Here is an 18,574-nt window from a genome sequence, read left to right as displayed (position 1 = left end):
ATTTAAATGTCTTTACTGTCACTTATGATCAATTTAATGCATCCTTGCTAAATTCTTGAAAAATTATTAAAATAATTAATTTCTGAATAGTGTATATTTATGATTTATTGAACTTAAATATTTAATTTAATCACTTTGAAAGTTAAAATAGCCCACTGAAATCATCCAGGAATATCAGTCAGACAGATCCTTACTTTGTAGATTAAACACAATAAAGACACGCATTCATTATTAATACATATACCTTTATTTTATCTCTAATAATTCATATATGTATTTGTCCTATACATATTTTCTCTTAACAGTCTCGGAGACATACATAGATCAAATTTAGACTTTATAAAGTACAATAGATTTTCAATACTTTGATAGACAGAATAGTAAATTTTGCTGAGAAAGAAGAGGAAAGGTCAGCACTGGATTGAAGCGCACACACACACACACGCACACACACACACACACACACACACACACACACACACACACACACAGATGCACAATATAGACTCACGTCTACGGCATGCACACACACACTGATGGAACTGACCATGGCTTATTACTTCTCTACCTCGATGTACAGCTCACACATGTCAGTTCGACAGAGAAATCGACGTCCTCACATTTGCCAACTCTACAAATTCAACAAGTCAGCACAGAACGCCGGACCACACAAACAGCAAAACTCACAAAGTACACATGCACTTAGATGACTTAGATGTCCAGTCACACCTTTTTTTTCATGAAAAAAGTCTTGAGGATCAAGGCTGAAGCATTTTTAACAAGCACATTAGTATTTGGTTTCTGCTACTTAGTGTAACTCACATAAAGAAATATGTAAAAATAAATGCCAAAGCCCCTGTTGATATTGAGGAACATGCTAGTGGTCGATCAATATTGTTTTGTTTTTTCTTAGACTTTTACGTTTGGTCCCCCCCAGTCCTGAATATTTGGTCCCATTCATGTAAATGCTACATGTAAATAGTAACTGGGTAGGCAGACAAAGAGTTCCAGTTGCAAATAAACAAAATAAGCATTATGTGAATGAAATGCCACAAATGTCCCACAAATAAATACACATATGCCTAACAATTGGTACATATCCTCCAAAAGTAGGCTAAACACTTAATATCTGTTACATATACGGGCATGGTGGTCAAAGACGCACTCATACACACATATTCACTCACACACACATACACACCTGTGCAAAAAACATAAAAAAAAAAAAAGTATGATTTGGGCCCTTGCTTGTCTTATAAAAAACATTCTGTTACATTCCTACTTTTACCCTTTCCACATCTGAAGTGTAAAATAAAAAAATATTTAACAAAAAAGAAAGAAAATAAGAAAATATATTCACAATTAGTGATGGATTCAGTCCCAAAACCACAAGCAGCTTCTTTGAAGTCATACACATTTCTATAATGACAATAAAGAAACAATCATTTTTGGCCTTATATAAATGAGTGTACATGTAAAATATACCTGAAATTGGTCACAATATAACAATCTTTATGTATTTAGTTACTATTTAAGGAAAAAGAAATATTGTAGAAAAGCAATGTATATACATTTTAGATTTTCATAAAATAAACTGAACCACTTGTGCGTCCATTCCTGTTTTATCCCAAACTTCACTAAACAGATATTCAAAAGTTTGGAGTTGATGAGTTGTTTTTATGTTACATGATCCTTCAGATATCAATCTGATATGCTTATTTGCTGCTTAAGAAACATTGGTTCGACTTTATTTTAAGGTGTCCTTGTTACAGTGAATATTAAATTACATGTACTCACTATATGTTAGGGTTAGGATTAGAGTTTGGTTTAGAGTTACTTGCATGTATTGTCATTATAATAGTAAGTGCATGTAACGTGTAACAAGTACAACTTAAAGTGTTACCGAAACATTTCTTATTATCAATGTTGAAAACTGTTGTGTAAACAGTGATTTTTTTTCAGGATTCTTTGATGAAAGTTCAGAAGAACAGCATTCATATGAAATAATCTTTTGTAACAATGTAAAGTTCTTTACGGTCACCTTTGATTAGTTAACGTATCCTTGCTGACTAAAAGTAGTAATTTATTTAAAAAACAAAACAAATCTATCTGACCCCAAACATTTCAACATTAGTGTACACGAGCCATATATAGATAAATTGTTTATGGAGATCTAAAATTAACAATAGAAGGACAAAACACAAACTCAAGAACTTGCTACGGCAGTCAGTAACTCATATGAGCGCTGACAGTGGTCACACATGGACGGCTAGAATAAGAATAAAACAATGGCTGTATTCGGAGGCCTGGCCTCACCGTCACACAATACAGGTAGCAGACTCCTCTGGGGTGAGGTGTGAAGGGAGGTCAGCCGAGGCCCTTACAGGAGACACGGGTCCCCTGCGTTTGTGCTACATGTCCAGCAGAAGAGGAAATGTGTCACACGGCGTTGGTGATGACAATTGTGTCTCTCTGAGGGCCACTGGACCCCGGAGCCTCAGGGGTAATGCTCTTTAGCAGGCGCTACAGGGGTAAGCAGTGAGAGTGGTGAAAACTGTGAACACGTTTACGTTACAGGAGGGTGTTACGGTAAGTCGAACAGCTCAACTACAAAGAATCATCTTGGAGATTAAACAACAGTGATATGGTGCAACTCTTGTCAGTTAAATACTGAACCAGCTGTGGGCTAAAACTCTCCTCTACGAGGCACATAATTACTCACCCCAAACCTGACATGCTAAAGTCACTGGTAGTTACATCACAGAATCAACAAAGGTTAACCTTGTGTCATTTTTCATCATCTGCCAAACACACATCCTGTGACTAAAGCACACACACTCTCAGTGTCACTGCATGGATGTATACAGTGACTGAGGGCCATGTGCCTTGACTCCCTTTGATGTCTATCTTCACGTCTCAAATAGAGAAAATTTACAACGTTATCAAGCTGATGTGTTGCAGCATAATTGTATTTGTGCTGCTGTAATGTGTTTAAGTGCCATTGTTATATCTGACTCACTTATTAGACCTGACAAGATACAGTAATGTATGTGTTTTGATGTTTTTGTCTGTCTAGGCTCACCTGTTTGAAGGTCCCTTTGGTGGTGATTAGATGGTAGACCATGTAAGAAGGCACACAAATGAAGGAGGACACTCCAATACAGTAGCCGAGAACCGTGGTCCAGAAAGGGTACAAGTAGTCAAACAGCTTCACCTCGGGAGGGAATACCAGGAAACTCCCAATAATGAACTACAGACATGAAACAATGAGAAAAATAACAAAACTGTATGTACATTTCTGACATGCTGAGATCTGGCAACAGATAACAAATGTCATAAATGAGAGGTTAAAGGGATAGTTCAGCCCAAAATTAAAATACTGTCATTATTTACTCAACCTCATGTTGATCCAAACCTGTTCTTTTGTGTTCGTCAAAAGAAAGCCATACATGAGAATATGATGACAGAATTTTCATTTTTGGGCAAATTGTCCCTTTCAGTGTATTTGTATGTAAATGCATTTTCTGGACTGGGTTTCTGTAACTCAGACAGCATAGCAAATCAAATCATGGGTATGAAGGGAATGCATGAACTGATAAAACATACTTTGAATGCAATGTAAGCTGTTTTGGTAAGTCACCAAATGCATAAATGTAATGTAATAGACTGACCAATAGGAAGCAGGGACAGATGGCTACCCAGCATACCCTCCAAAACAGACCAGGAGCAAAGCCAAGCATCAGCTGCACGTCATTGCAGAAACGCGTCGTCCCTGCACGTATTTTACAAACAGACTTAGTGCACATTGCCTGAAGCAGCATATCAGATTACGAAACTATCGAGGTACATGATAAAATCTTGAGACTTATAGACGGTAGTTGAATAAGAAAGAACAGATGGACAACAGCAGAGTATAAAGAGACAGAAGTAGCTAAACAATTTTATAGTTTGACATTATGACTTCTCTCCCTGCAGTAGTAACTAAAAATTACATTTTCTTAGACTCTCAGGAATTAGGCTAAAGTGTGCACAGTCCAAAATAAAGAAATATAAAAACTAGGACGTTTAGAATTTTTATTTTGAAGTTTTGTAGGAGTTGAGGAACAAAAATTGACATATCAAAAGCATACATTTTCCGGCTCCAGCACAAAAGCCTTTAAGGGACCATCTTGTCTAGACAATTCATCAAACCAGCATGGATTCAGACCAGCAGCACAGTCAAAACTAATTAAAGTTATATTTTGAATGATTAAGCTGCATTCCAATACATACCATAGAACCAGGAAACAGCAATGACCTCGAGGAAGACCACGGTGATAACAGCAGGGCCCGTGGCATACTCCTCAAATAGTTTAACAACAAACGCACCTCCCTACAAACACATTGCCTCAGTATTAAAAAGGAATCATTAATGTGAACACTCTGGAAAATGGCATGTTGTTTTGGTGAAATTCCAAATTTGGTCTCTGGACAGTATTTAAAGCCTATTAGAACTGAAGGAAAAATCCCCCAAAGCAAAACTAAATTTTTGTTAGCTGTGCTGTTAGACTTACGTAGGTAAGAGTGGAGAGGGCGCCCAAATAACAGACGCACACTAGGCCGAGCACAAACCATTCTCTCCTCCTGGCCAACAGGTGGGGGAATTCGTCCAACATGGCTGTAATTACCCCTTCCAGACCTGCAAACTGTAGAGTGCAAACACACACAAGAGAGGCATGGGATGATACAAAAGTAGGTCAAGGACCCATTAAACTTGTACAGGCATTAATTCAAATAACGCTCCTTATAAGGTAAATACAGCACTCAGTGAGTTTTGACATTATAATCAAACAGAAATAAACTACATATAGAGTTATATCATTAGCAGACTGTATTAATCCATTCCTGACATGACTTCCCTAGTAAAAAGATAAATATACTAAAATGTATTTGAAATACATTTAATTCATGCTAAGTATACTACAAATACATTTACATAGTTATGTACTTATGTAAAAACACCCTGCAATTGTACTTTTGGTATACTAAACTGGTATACTTAAAAGTCTGCTAAACTGGAACAACTAATTTTGTAATTAATGCACTTTAGAATGGGTTAACTATGCATGCTGAAGACTTAATGTAATAAAACACTGTTAACAATACATTTGACTAAATTCAGAAACAATAAGCTGAGTAAACAGAGGGAAAAATCTAATTCATTAATGGAGAATTCATTGGCTAATATTTGAAGAAAGCAAGAAAGACTGACCGTGCTATCCAGTCCCAGCATAATTATCATGAGGAAGAATATTATGGCGAAGAACGTAGCAGCTGGCATATTGGCAATAGCCTCAGCATAGATGATGAAGAGCAGACTGGGACCTTAGAACACATGCATCCAATCAGGACAGGTAAATCAAATGTCATCTTAGTGTGAACAGACATATCACATTGTAGTTTTTTGCAATTGATATTAAGGTTTAAATAATTATTAAAAATTCTGTAATTGGTACTTAATTTAATTGAAATGGTGCCATAAAGCAAGAATAAAGAAATTAGGTAGAAATGAAATGGGGTGCTTACCAGCATCTTTAGCTACATTCTCCACACGTTGTTGGCGCATCTCTGCCATGTAGCCCAGCACAGTGAAGATCACAAAGCCTGACAGGAAACTGGTCAAACAGTTCACTGAGCTTGTGATCAATGCATCTCTGCAATTCAAAGAGAGACATAAAGATTTGAGCAAAAAGAAAAGTGATAAAAAAGATAAATAGCTCAAACAGGGAGCGACAGAGAAAAAGGAAAATAGAAAATAAAAACTAGTGATTGCGAAAGTGTTGTGGGTGATTTCAGGGCATTGCTATGGTTTAAGAAAGGTTCCTAGGTGGTTTCTTACAGCACAACGTCAACAGAGTCCACCTCCAAATCTTATTCTGATTCTCAGATAAGTCAAGAAAAAAAATTTTCACACTTGTTTTATCATAAATAAAGTTGCTTAGAGAAGTAATAGCACTCCTTTCCTCAACAAATCTAATGATTCATAGTATCATTTTGGCTCTAGCCTGAACAATGCTGGAAGAGTTATGCGCCAACGTCAAACCTGCATAGAAACACATGCAAAAAGAAGCTGGGAATAAAGTGTGAATAAAGTTTTTGATAACAGAACTTTAGTGCAGATAATAGAAAATGACAGCAGTATAAATGTGAGCCAGGTGTACTTGTAGCAGTTGTTATGAAAGGGATTGTAGCTGGCAAAGGCCAGGAGCACACCAAACCCTGGACCCAGAGAGAAGAAGATCTGTGCAGCTGCATCAAGCCAAACCTGAAAAAACACAGATGGAGTGATTTGTCTGTAAAGATTTTCATTCATCCATATCATATCTGACAGATGGCAGGAAATATGTGTTACAGGGGAAGAGGGACACAGCAACCAACATGGATTGTGCAATATCTTAGTATTCAGAATGGTTTAGTTGCCACTCACTGTAGTGGTTAAAAGTTTGCTCCAATCAGGTTTCAGGTAGAAGACCACTCCTCTCCATGCTCCCGGCAGGGTGGCCCCTCTTATCAACAGGATCAGCAACACCAGGTAGGGAAAGGTAGCCGTCACCCACACTACCTGCCAGAAAGAGTCATGAAGAAGCTGCTGATAAACAGTTTTAACTCAAAGTTAACAATTCTTTTTCTTCGAGGTTTCCTGTATATCTTACCTTGCCGGAGGTCTTGACCCCTTTCCAGATGCTGAAATACACTACAGTGAAGATGAACAACAGACAGAGGGCTAGTTGCCAGCTCACCCAGCCCAACTGATGAAGACCAGGGGACAGATGAACCTGCAGGACCTGCCGTCTAAGGACATGAGAAAAGTTGGTTGACAGTTTATAAAGACAAACATAAATAGAAGCTAGTACTGGGAGATAAAGGTGTCACAGAATAGTAAAAAAAAAAAAGGGTAACACTTTAGTATATGGACCAATTATCACTATTAACTAGTTGCTTATTAGCATGACCATTCTTAACATATTGTCTGTTTATTAGTATGTATATACCACATATTCTTTTTTATTATTGACCATATATTGACCATTATTGACATTTATATAGAAAACAGGAAATCCCGGCAGCACAAATAAAAAGTGGGAGCAATCAACTAAATGAAGCCTCTAAATCTCTCCTCAAGCAGCGGATACACAGACCCTGCATCTTTCAAGAGAGAATAACGCATTCTCTCTAAATCTCGTTAGTTCAAGAAGCCTAGTAAAGGCAGAGTTCTTAGCTCTATCCCTTTCAACCTGGACTTGCACTTACACGCACTTACATATAGAACTCTTCAGCCGGAGAGATAGAGTTGTTGGTCCAGGAGACATTCAAGTCGGTGGACAGGTAGTGGGTGCAGTTGGGAGTGTTCCACTGGTTGGTGCAGGTGGTCCAGGGCAGCGTGGCACGAAAGGAGGACAGGAGGTAGTAGAGAGCCCAGGCCATTATGGTATTGTAGTAGAAGGCAATGTAGAGTGCTATGATGCAGATGGCAAAGCCTATACCTGCAAAAGAACATGATCATGCAAATGTTTTCTAGCACCTTCCACTTTGGGGCAATGGCTGACATTTAGGACAAAGTTGCATTTACATAAAATCAAGTTTCTTAAGCAGCTGGCATTTTAATAGGTAAATGTGACCATTTCCATAACAGAGTCCTGGTTATCAACAAAGAGAGAGCGGAAGCGGTAAGAAGTTTAGAGGAAGGTCAAGGGAGAGTGTACTATCAGCACAGCACATGTCAGTCTGCTGTTATCTCTCTGATCCTTAACCCGGGTTCTTAGTTTCAGAAGTCTGAGCTTTGTGAAGCAGACCAGTCTTACCCTTGAAGATGGGGCAAATGTGTTTCCAGATGGAAATACACCCGCTGCGGTGAAATTGGCCTAAAGCCAGTTCCATGTAGAACAGCGGCACGCCACCAAACACAGCCATCAGCAGGTACGGCAGAAGAAAGGCACCTAAACACAAGGATTTAGACAGGAAGCGCAATTGAACTTCACAGTTCCATTGCAGTGGTCTTAACACATCCTGAAAGCACTATTGTACTTACAGAAAAGACGCTAACATACACAAAAAAGTTCCTGTTCAGACAAGCCCCCGGGTTCTTGATTAAAGCTTTATACGTGAGCTTTTGACATGAATGCTAGATAGCTGTTGATTGAGCAGCAGCGAGCCAGATTATTAAACAATATGAGCAAGTCCCACCCATGAGAGCCACAATTAATGGTGTTGGTTGCGGTGAGTGTCTCCCTGCCTGCTCTATCTCTCATACACTCCCTTTGCATGGTGAAACAGGAAATTACAAAGATTTTATTACTTGAAATTCAATGAAAGGAGACTAAAGCCTGTTTGTACTGACGAGGCGAGCTGGATCGCACAAAGACAGGAGACAACAGCAGAATTCCCCATTGTCTGTTAGTTCTTTTTAAGCAAACATCACCTAGTTGATCTTGTCCCAAAGACGGAAATCTTCCTTTTAATCTTTCTCTACACAATATTTGTTTAAGTGCATCACACTTATCTGTCTCAGAGTTGCCTGCAGCTTTAGTAACACTATTGCCTAGCACCTTTGACCTTACCCCCTCCGTTTTGGTAGCAGATGTAGGGAAAACGCCACACATTGCCCAGGTCCACTGCATACCCGATCACCGACAGCAAGAAGTCCATCTTTTTGCTCCAAGTCTCCCTAGGTGGATCCAAGCTGGTCTGCTGGACCACCAGAGTCTTGAATGCCCCAGGGGTGCTGCCCCTGTCCGTCTCAGCACCCGCACTGTCCCTAGGGCTTTGTGGGGATGTGCTGGGATAACCGTTGGAGACCTGCCCAGGCCCGGAGCAGGATTTCTGACCCTTCTCCGCAACGCTTTCCGCAACCAGCCTTTCATTTTCTTGTGACTCCTGTTCCTTCTCATGCTCTCCCCCATCCTCTCGGTTCATCATCACTGGTTGTTTCATCTCCATGGTGAGGACTGCTGTTAGGGTTGAGACGGTGGTCCTCTTGCACTGGCTGATATCGCGCCCATGAGGGGATAGAGAGCCTGGAGAAGAAGGGCCGGGTTTGGAGCGGAGCGGGCTGGGATGGAGAGTGTGACCGGGCCTTAACCTGTGCGTTTTAACAAGCTCAGGTGGGAAAAGAGGGAAATACCACTCAGGCCCAGCTGCAGAACAAAGAGAGGGGAATTTTAAATGGCGCTGGAGGGAATTTAGCATGGATTTACCCCTGTCATTCTCAGACAAAGTGTTCTTAAGAAATGACACATCATCTTTGTCAGAAAAACCATATGTTGTTTTGAAAGATATCTGGAGAGTTTGATTAAATATGCCCTTACAACATGGGGTTAAAGCTGTAAAACGCTAAGTGAACTCTGTACATGCCACAGCAACATTAAGCCTTCGGGAGCTGCCAAGCCAGTTATTTATTCTCATTTTCCTTGACACTGTTGTTACTTAACTTACAATAAGAGATGTTACACACAGATGCATTAGATTACAAAACATACACTTAGCACAGCCTTTTCCCTAATTTAAACAGATCTTTTATACATTTATGGTACACTTACTGTTAACAGTGAGAGTTAAGTAATTCCAAACAGTACGACATGTTAAACAAACACATGTAAGGCATGAAAGACTATGTGCAACAATACTTTTTTTTTCAGGACAGAAATGAAGGATCAAACAGGTTTAACACTTGTTGATTGATCAATACACTGTTAAACAATACCAATAATTTATTATACTGTGTTTTAAAGTGCACTTCAGCATCCAAAATTAGCTGGAGGGTAAGTTGCTTCCAGCAAAAGCCTAATTACTAGTTGAAATTGATGGGCAGTGATGCAGGTGGGTGAGAAGATATTAAGCAACTACTATTCATCACAACTTAATGATCATAATAATGTCAGGAATAATTGAGAGGGGAATACAATTTTTTTCCCTGCTTGCCTTTTCCTCATACTATAACAGCTAACGCATTTAATTTAGTTTCCATCTGGGGATCGCCAAAAATGTTTATTATTTATTCAAAGTGAATCATTTGTTCCTTTAAAACACATTAATAAAAAGTAAAAAATCTATTTATGATTTTATGATGGATGTGGAAAAGTTGGAAAGCGTTCCGCACTATTAAAATCAGACAAAAAGCGAAATGTTCAAATGTTTGCACATATCCAGCATGGCAACTTATCAATACAATTAATTTGTATATAAAAGTTAATTCGTCAAACATGACTCAAAAATTATGCACAGGCACATTTTGATTGAAAAAGTTAATTTAAAAAATAAGGACAAGCATAAATTAAATTATTATGCTATATTATCAATCATTTGTAAATGTTAACACAAAACAATTTAAATGTTTTAAAGCTGCCACCACATATCCTTTTCATCCAGGCGGCACAAGGAGACGAGATAAAAGACATTGAATTACAAGTTTTATCTAAGATGTTTTTCTGGACAGAGATTATCTGATTGGCAAACTGCCTGATTTTTATTATTTACAGCCCTATCTCTTTCTACTTTCTGTCCGTTTCTCTTTGCACACACTAAATCAACCCCCAAATCTGCTCTCTTTCACACACACTAAATCAACTCTCCTAATACGGAGCATCTCGGATACCTCGGCTAAACTTTTGTTCATAATCACAGATAATAGCGAGGTCAAGATCAGTGCAGCTATGTTATGTTAAGAGTTTGTTGGGTTTGGTTGGGATCTCATGCCATATATGCTTATCTGTTACTCCACTATCGTCATTATTACACATCTGATATACACATAAATGCCAAATGAAATAAAGTTAATACAAACAGTTTTATAAGCAATAGATATTGTGATAAAACACTTCCAGTCCCATTATAGCATCATTAGACTTATTAAAATGAGCTGCCAGAGTTCTTCAGGGTTCTCAAAAACCTCCACTACAGCAGAACTAGACTTCCACATTTTAATGAACTGAAAATATCTATTAAAGTATAACTTTAGTAACATAAAACTGTTGACAAAGGCTCAATGGCATACATAGCAACATCAAAATGCCTTCTGTTACACATGCAGGCGCGTACAGACACACACAAGCAAAGACTTGCAACCCAAATTTGCTTCATTATCACACACGGAGCCACAAACACCATGCACAGTGCAACCCTACCGTGCTGCGGTTGAGCAGTTCTGTGGGGGTCTGTGTTAGGGTGGTGACCAACACCATCCCTGGGAGTCTGGTGCTCAAGACACACCCCCTTCACCCCTGCTCGCTCTCTCTCTCTCTCTCACTCAGTCTTCCTCTACTTTTTCTGTTATCAAAGAGTCTTTAACTTGCTTTGTGGTAGTCACCCTAAGGCACTTCACATGTAGTCACATAGAATTAAGCTCAATGATATAATTATGACCCCTGCTACCAAACATCTGTTCATGGAAAACACAAGAGGAATGAATGGAGAGTGCAAGCCCTCGTTTAAAGCACATCCACATACTATTTATTTGTGTCAAAGGAGGCCTGACCTACATTCGCAAAAATCCCACTAATATATTCTACTTACACATAGGATCTTAAATTGACATCAGGTTTAATAGAAACTGTGTTTTAGTTTAAAGGAATCACTGATATCCTTATAGACATGCTAGTCAAAAGGTTGGACATACTTATGACTCTTTAATATCAATATTTTTTTATTACACATTTACAACTAATGGTAAACTCATCAAAATTATGAAAAAACATAAAATTCCAAACAAATCAGATGTATTAAATGGGTTTCTACTTTAAGCACTTGTTGCCTATTCTTAATTATCCAGTCCAATTCTCTCTCTCTCTATATATATATACTGTGTGTGTGTGTGTGTGTATATATACATACATACATACATTCATACATACACATGTATGTGTACAATATATATGTGTGAGAGAGAGACTTTCTACTTTAAGCACTTGTTGCCTATTCTTAATTATCCAGTCCAATTCTCTCTCTCTCTCTCTATCTCTCTCTCTCTATATATATATGTGTGTGTGTGTGTGTGTGTAGGTTTGTAATTTTGTAATTTATAAATCTGTGTGTGATAAATATGTAAACAACTAGCCTACTAACTAATTACAAAACTAATTTCAAGCATATAAGCATGACTCAGATCAAAATGTTTTCTTAAATTACAAGAAATCATATAAGTTTATCCTCAATTAACCAGTCCAACTCACACAGACACACACACACACACACACACACACACATATATTATATTATTATTATATCATATATATGCAGTTTTTACATGTATAAATGTGTGTTTGTGTGTGAAAAATATGTAAACAACTAATACATGATTACAAAACTAATTTCAAGCATATAAGCATGATCAGATCAAAATGTTTTTAAGATGATAAGAAATCATATAAATCTAGTGAATAGTGACTGGTAATCTATATATTCTCCATAAAGTGCAAACAATGATGTTGTTTGGAAGGCTCGTTGTAAAAATAGACTAAAAACTGTTAAAATATAGGCCTTGTTTGTCAATTCATCTTCTAAATGCCATGGCGAATAAGTGAATTACGCACACAGTTGAGTCCCTAATTGTAAACAAGATTTTAGAGATAAATATGAACACACAACATGGTTTCCACATGGATTTTAAGCTGTACATAATGTAACAATGTAAACAATAAGGGTTAAATCAACAGGAAAAGATAAATACATTACCCTTCTGTTCTTCTGAATGATCTGTGATCCAGAAATAACACAGCTAAGATTAACGACGGACACAAAACCTATTACCTTTTGAAAATTAAATACCATACACTACAACACAACTGACACTCATTGGCTTTGAACGATTCAAATACTGCAAGTTGTCAATTTCTAGACATAGCATTAGAGATTATTAAAATGCCTTTGTTTACTTGAATAAAAGCCATCACCTCAGGGCAAACATAAACAAACCACACACACACACACACACACACACATAATGTAAGATAAATAATAACGCAATATTAGCATTTTGGAACACAGAGAAAGTAGGTAATAGAAAGTCCTAATACTGCTATACAGCATGCAACCTATACAATAACTTGTGGGGTCAGCTATTTTGATAATAATTATTATTATTATTTTTAAAGGAATTCTAACCATTAAATTAAACTACAGATGATTTTCGTGGTGTCAAAATGTGCCTTGTCCAGTGTAAATTGTAAAAAAGTTATTTTTAACATAAAAATCTATATTGTTATTATGTGATATCACCTGAAAATGTTTTTTAAACTGGTCCTAAGGGGATTTTTGGTGATTTATTAAGTGGTGTCCTAGTAGAGTAACTAAAAGTGTTCTTTATTACATTAGCTAACTATGAAATTGTCAGGCAACTTTTGTTCAATTTTACTGGCATAGACTATATATAGACCTAGCCTATTTTTATTAGGCCTATAGGCTATATTAGAGAGAGGGGGTAGTTTTATTAATTCGAATGAATAATACATTGCCTTTAATTCTAAAGCCTCTAATACATAGCATTTTAATTCACCAAAAATCACCTTAGGACCAGTTTAAAAAATATTTTCAGGTGATATCACATAATAACACTATAGATTTTTATGTTTAAAATAACTTTTTTAAAAGATGATGATCATCATCTTTTTATACAATGTTTTGTATGTGCTATCGTTTTCTTAAAAGCATAATCTTTTGGGCGAAATTAAATGAGTAACGTTAAAGGATGTTGCTATCACGTGCATATCTAAATAGCTTACTTCAGTGTTATAATCTGAGTAGAAAACAAGACGGTTGGCAGTTTTGTTAATCTCTGACATATTGTTGTGAGTGTTCCAGTCTCTGTTCAGACAATTAGGGGTTAGAAGACGGGACAGAGGGATCAAGACAGAACTAGGAGTGCTGGCAATGTGATGCAGGCACAAATGGACTGAAGGAGACGGACGTTTAATTTGTCTAATGACCCTAGAGTACACGAAGAACCGCCTCAGAAGAACATCAAAGATCCTTCGTCTTATTATTATTATTTACCTCCTTTAAACATTTTTCAGGTGTGTTCCAATTCATTCCACCCATCCTTTTTAATTCGCTATCAAATCAGTGTTCTTTTTCTATTTCTATCGAGTTCTTTTTATTGAGAAGGATGTTCTCTGGACATGTTTTAGGGAGAAACAGAGCCTCTACAGAGCAGCGAGGAACTGCAAACACACTATCCAAGCAGCTTTTACAGGTACAAATAAACCTTTACGTATGAAAGGCAGGCATATCATGTGTTAGTCAATATCTATAACCTAAAAAATGACCTAATGAGAAAGACGGAGAAAGTGTTACCTTACAGATGTCAAGTTGAGTTCTGCAGTTGAGATTTTTCCCACTTTTTACACGCTAGCACTCACACACTGTTAAGCATACACAACTAATGCAAAGCACCAAGAACATTGGCTGAGGATCCATTACATCCAGTTTTTCTTGCCCATCTGAAAGTTCTTGCAAATATTGTCTCAAACGTCAACGAGAGGCTGACTTAGTTTTACAGCTAGATGTAATACATGCTACAACCCTGTTTTAAATCCCCAAAGACAAACACATACAAGATCCTGCAAACATTCACTCAATGGCTCTGAAAGACAGTTACACTTACAGTTTGGAGAACAGCAAGTCTTTCCAATCTGTCTGAGCTAGTAGGTTAATCCGCAATGTCCAATGAACTGAAAAGCTGGAGGGAAACAGAGGGATTGGGAGAAGGTATCTCAACTAGGCGAAACAGATTTTAAAGGAGGGAAATAAGAAGCTTAGATTGTGTCTGTGACAAATGCCCTCCCTAGAAAAATGGCACATAGTCTTAGAGTTCGTACTTGACTAACTGGGGCCCAGGTCAGGAAGCAGACAGACTGGCTAAACCGACTGTCTGCTAGCCGCCTCGCGTCACAGAAGTCAGTTAATTCTCAGCACATAGAGACTCTTTCACCTAGATATCACACTATAGAGACTGTGTCTGTTCCCCGAACTAGAAAATACAGAAAACATCCAAACCAAAGTAAGAGTAACAATTTAATTGATGTTCAACAAATAAAAAACAGATATAATACAGATAAACAAATGATAAAGCTTGGTTTATTGAATATTAGATCCCTTTCTACAAAAGCACTTTTTGTAAATGATATGATCACTGACCATAAACTAGATGGGCTTTGTTTGACAGAAACCTGGCTAAAACCAGATGACTACATTACTTTAAACGAGTCTACCCCCCCAAGATTACAGTTACAAACATGAACCGCGTCCAAAAGGTAAAGGGGGAGGTGTTGCTACAATTTATAGCAATATTTTCAGTATTTCTCAGAAGTCGAGTTTCAAGTATAATTCGTTCGAAGTAATGGTGCTTCATATAACGTTATCCAAAGAAACAAGTGTTAATAATAAATCCCCTGCGATGTTTGTACTGACTACTGTATACAGGCCACCAGGGCACCATACAGACTTTATTAAAGAATTTGCTGATTTCCTATCTGAGGTAGTGCTGGCTGCAACACCGTGGTATAATGAGCACACTCAGGCCCTAAAGAGAGCAGTCCGGAAAATAGAGCGCAGCTGGAGAAAAACAAAATTAGAGGTATTTCGTATTGCTTGGCGGGAAAGTACCCTATCCTGCAGAAAAACATTAAAAACGGCTAGATCTGCTTACTTTACGTCTCTTTTAGAAGAAAACAAACACAAACCCAAGTATTTATTTAATACAGTGGCTAAATTAACAAAAAATATAACATCAGCAGGCGCAGACATGACCCAGCAGCACAGTAGTAATGACTTTATGAACTACTTTACTTCCAAGATTGAAACTATTAGAAATAAAATTGTAACCCTGCAGCTGTCAGCCACAGTATCGCATCAGATAGTGCACTATAGATCCCCTGAGAAACAATTCCACTCATTATCTTCTATTGGAAATGAAGAATTGTATAAACTTGTTAAATCATCTAAACCAACAACCTGTATTTTAGACCCTGTTCCATCTAAGCTCCTAAAAGAGGTGCTTCCAGAAGTAATAGATCCTTTTCTGAATATTATTAACTCATCATTGTCATTAGGATATGTCCCAAAAACTGTTATTAAGCCTCTCATTAAAAAACCACAACTTGACCCCAAATAATTAATTAATTACAGACCGATCTCAAATCTCCCTTTTCTGTCAAAGATATTAGAAAAGGTAGTATCATCACAACTATGTTCCTTCTTAGAGAAAAATTATATATGGGAGGATTTCCAGTCAGGTTTTAGACCATATCATAGTACTGAGACTGCTCTCATTAGAGTTACAAACGACCTGCTTTTATCATCTGATCATGGTTGTATCTCTCTCTATTAGTGCTACTGGATCTTAGCACCATCGACCACAACATTCTTTTAAATAGACTAGAAAATTATGTTGGCATTAGAGGAAGTGCACTGGCATGGTTCAAATCGTATTTATCTGACCGCCATCAATTTGTGGCAGTAAATGAAGAGGTATCATACCAATCACAAGTGCAGTATGGAGTACATCAAGGCTCAGTACTTGGCCCCTTACTTTTCATGCTTTACATGTTACCCTTGGGAGATATCATTAGGAAACATAAGTTAGCTTTTACTGTTATGCTGATGATACCCAGCTCTATATTTCTTCGCAACCTGATGAAACTTACCAATTTGTAAAACTAACAGAATGTATAGTTGATATCAAAAAGTGGATGACTAGCAATTTCTTACTGCTAAATTCTGAAAAATTAAAAAACTGTTAATTATTGGACAAAAAACTTTTGCATGTAATAACCTGATCCCCAGTGAAGACCCTGTCTCTAAGACGGCCATCGACAAGACCACAGGAACCAGATGAGTCCTTTGCAAAATCTGATTCTGCTTTAGCCTAGATTTAAACTGCTGATTTTGTCTGGCCAGAGGAGAATGACACTATTTCGACAAACTATTTCCCCGTCTAAATACTGTAAAGATGATATAAAGCCACCCAGCTTTATATCAAGCCGATGTAAAGCTGCTTTGACACAATTTGCATTGTTAAAAGCGCTATACAAATAATATTGACTTGACTTAAACTTTCTTGCAAACCAGTGGCAGATCGGGATGCGAAAGAATTAAGAGCACCAACATTCAGTCAAGAGTCCCATTTCAGCACTCAACTAGAGAGTTCTTGGAATCACTCTCTGTTGGGATGAGGACTTGAAGCCATAATTGTTTGATGGAATGGCCAACAAAAAGGTACCGTTCCTCTGAGGTCTTTAAAAGCCCTTCCACACGTTTTAATCTATTGTGTGGCCTTGGTATTTCCTATGACCACAATCTTTGCAAAGTTCAAAAAGGTACTGTCTCTACATGGTAGTGGAAAGATTGTGTTAAATCCATGCAAAATAGTCTGATAATATCATTTTATGTTGTTGGAAGGTGCTCGGTTTAAGTCTTAAAGGGACAGTTTGCCATTTTGAAGCATTTACTGAAAAATCTTGGTCACAAGGACTGAAACTGATTTGGCAGAACAGAAATAATACGTTTAAGAAGTAAAATAATTTTTAGATTTCCAGTTCAGCGAGTCATCTGCTGTGTGAAGAGCCAAATCTGGTAAACAGCCAAAATATGCATGTCTTATCTCATATTGAAATGATTAGTTAATGCGTTAACTTAGGCAGCCCTAAAATACTATTGATAAACTACATATTAATATATTTCATATATAATAAATAATGTTTGTTTATATAATTTTTTGTATATTTTAAATTTATCAAAAACTGAATGTTAAAAAACTAGCTAATTAACTAAGCTAATAAACTATAATGAAGAAAAACTAAAAGGAAAAGGGCATTGGAAAATATCAAAATAAATCAAAATACAAATAAAAAAAATCTAAACGAATAACCTCAGATTGCTCCTTAATCTTAGCTTAACTATTAGTTTACACTGAGCATAAGGTATAGGTGCATGATTACAAAATAAGCAGTTTATATCCCTTTTCCTTCATACACACTCCTATGTGGGTGTAATTAAGGAGAATTACCTCCTCTTAATTAGATTTAAAACAGATCAAGCTGACTCAATTACAAATCGATCTTTTATGCCCCTTAAAACTTTATGATCTTAGACTTGAATAAAGATCAGCAGATGAGATGGCCTTAAAACAAAGTAATATAGGAGTGCATATGTAGCATTTTCTGCAGGCACGTTCTGAGGTGAACTCCAACAGATAACGTCTTAGATCTCAAGCCATGATTTAACATATGCTCCGCTAACAGTCTTCCAATGGGATCTCAAATAATCCTGTCTGTTGGTGGTGAGCGTTGCACCTAGGATGTTGTTGTAATGAAATTATAGTATATAACCCAATAATTGTTGGGTTATGTACTAGAACACACACAAAAAAATCTAAAAATATGCTCTCCAAGACTGCAATTATTTGATCAAAATTACAGTAAAAAAAAAACATTAATATTATAAAATGTTTATAATGTAAAATTCCTTTTTTTCTATTTTAAATTTAAAAAAATATATATATATATGACTTATTCCTGTGATGGCCAAACTGCATTTCCAGCATCAT

General features: G+C 37.1%; 1 protein-coding gene across 3 annotated transcripts; it reads right to left on the bottom strand.

Annotated features, from left to right (window-relative positions):
* Positions 1-226: 226 nt before the first annotated feature.
* Positions 227-14,613, bottom strand: LOC306854593 (sodium-dependent serotonin transporter-like). 3 transcript variants are annotated; one of them, XM_079392743.1, is made up of 15 exons: positions 14,323-14,613; positions 12,706-12,726; positions 8,598-9,173; positions 7,842-7,976; positions 7,301-7,523; positions 6,693-6,831; positions 6,467-6,601; positions 6,201-6,304; positions 5,566-5,693; positions 5,252-5,364; positions 4,554-4,685; positions 4,273-4,372; positions 3,672-3,772; positions 3,083-3,250; positions 227-2,523 (listed from the first exon to the last, which is right to left on the bottom strand). In XM_079392743.1, the coding sequence occupies exons 3-15, from the start codon at positions 8,974-8,976 to the stop codon at positions 2,440-2,442; spliced, it is 1,941 nt and encodes a 646-aa protein (XP_079248869.1). In that variant the 5' UTR covers positions 8,977-9,173; positions 12,706-12,726; positions 14,323-14,613; the 3' UTR covers positions 227-2,439. The 3 variants fall into 3 exon arrangements, with proteins under 3 accessions (XP_079248869.1, XP_079248868.1, XP_079248867.1); XM_079392742.1 differs by lacking the exons at positions 12,706-12,726; positions 14,323-14,613 and adding an exon at positions 11,160-11,177; XM_079392741.1 differs by lacking the exons at positions 12,706-12,726; positions 14,323-14,613 and having other exon boundaries at positions 8,598-9,240.
* Between the last annotated feature and the right edge of the window lie 3,961 nt (positions 14,614-18,574).

Source organism: Barbus barbus (genome assembly GCF_936440315.1).
Source record: "Barbus barbus genome assembly, chromosome: 34".
NCBI lineage: Eukaryota > Metazoa > Chordata > Actinopteri > Cypriniformes > Cyprinidae > Barbus > Barbus barbus.
The sequence above is the reverse complement of the archived record's forward strand: the minus strand, read 5'-3'. Positions and strand labels throughout refer to the sequence as shown.

Excerpts from the sequence above, each read along its gene's own strand:
- LOC306854593 (XM_079392741.1), bottom strand. The coding sequence starts at position 9,225 with ATGCTAAATTCCCTCCAGCGCCATTTAAAATTCCCCTCTCTTTGTTCT. Across the intron at positions 6,832-7,300 it reads CCGGCTGAAGAGTTCTATAT|ACGGCAGGTCCTGCAGGTTC; the intron begins GTAAGTGCGTGT and ends TCATGTCCTTAG. Across the intron at positions 2,524-3,082 it reads CCAAAGGGACCTTCAAACAG|CGCCTGCTAAAGAGCATTAC; the intron begins GTGAGCCTAGAC and ends TTACCCCTGTAG.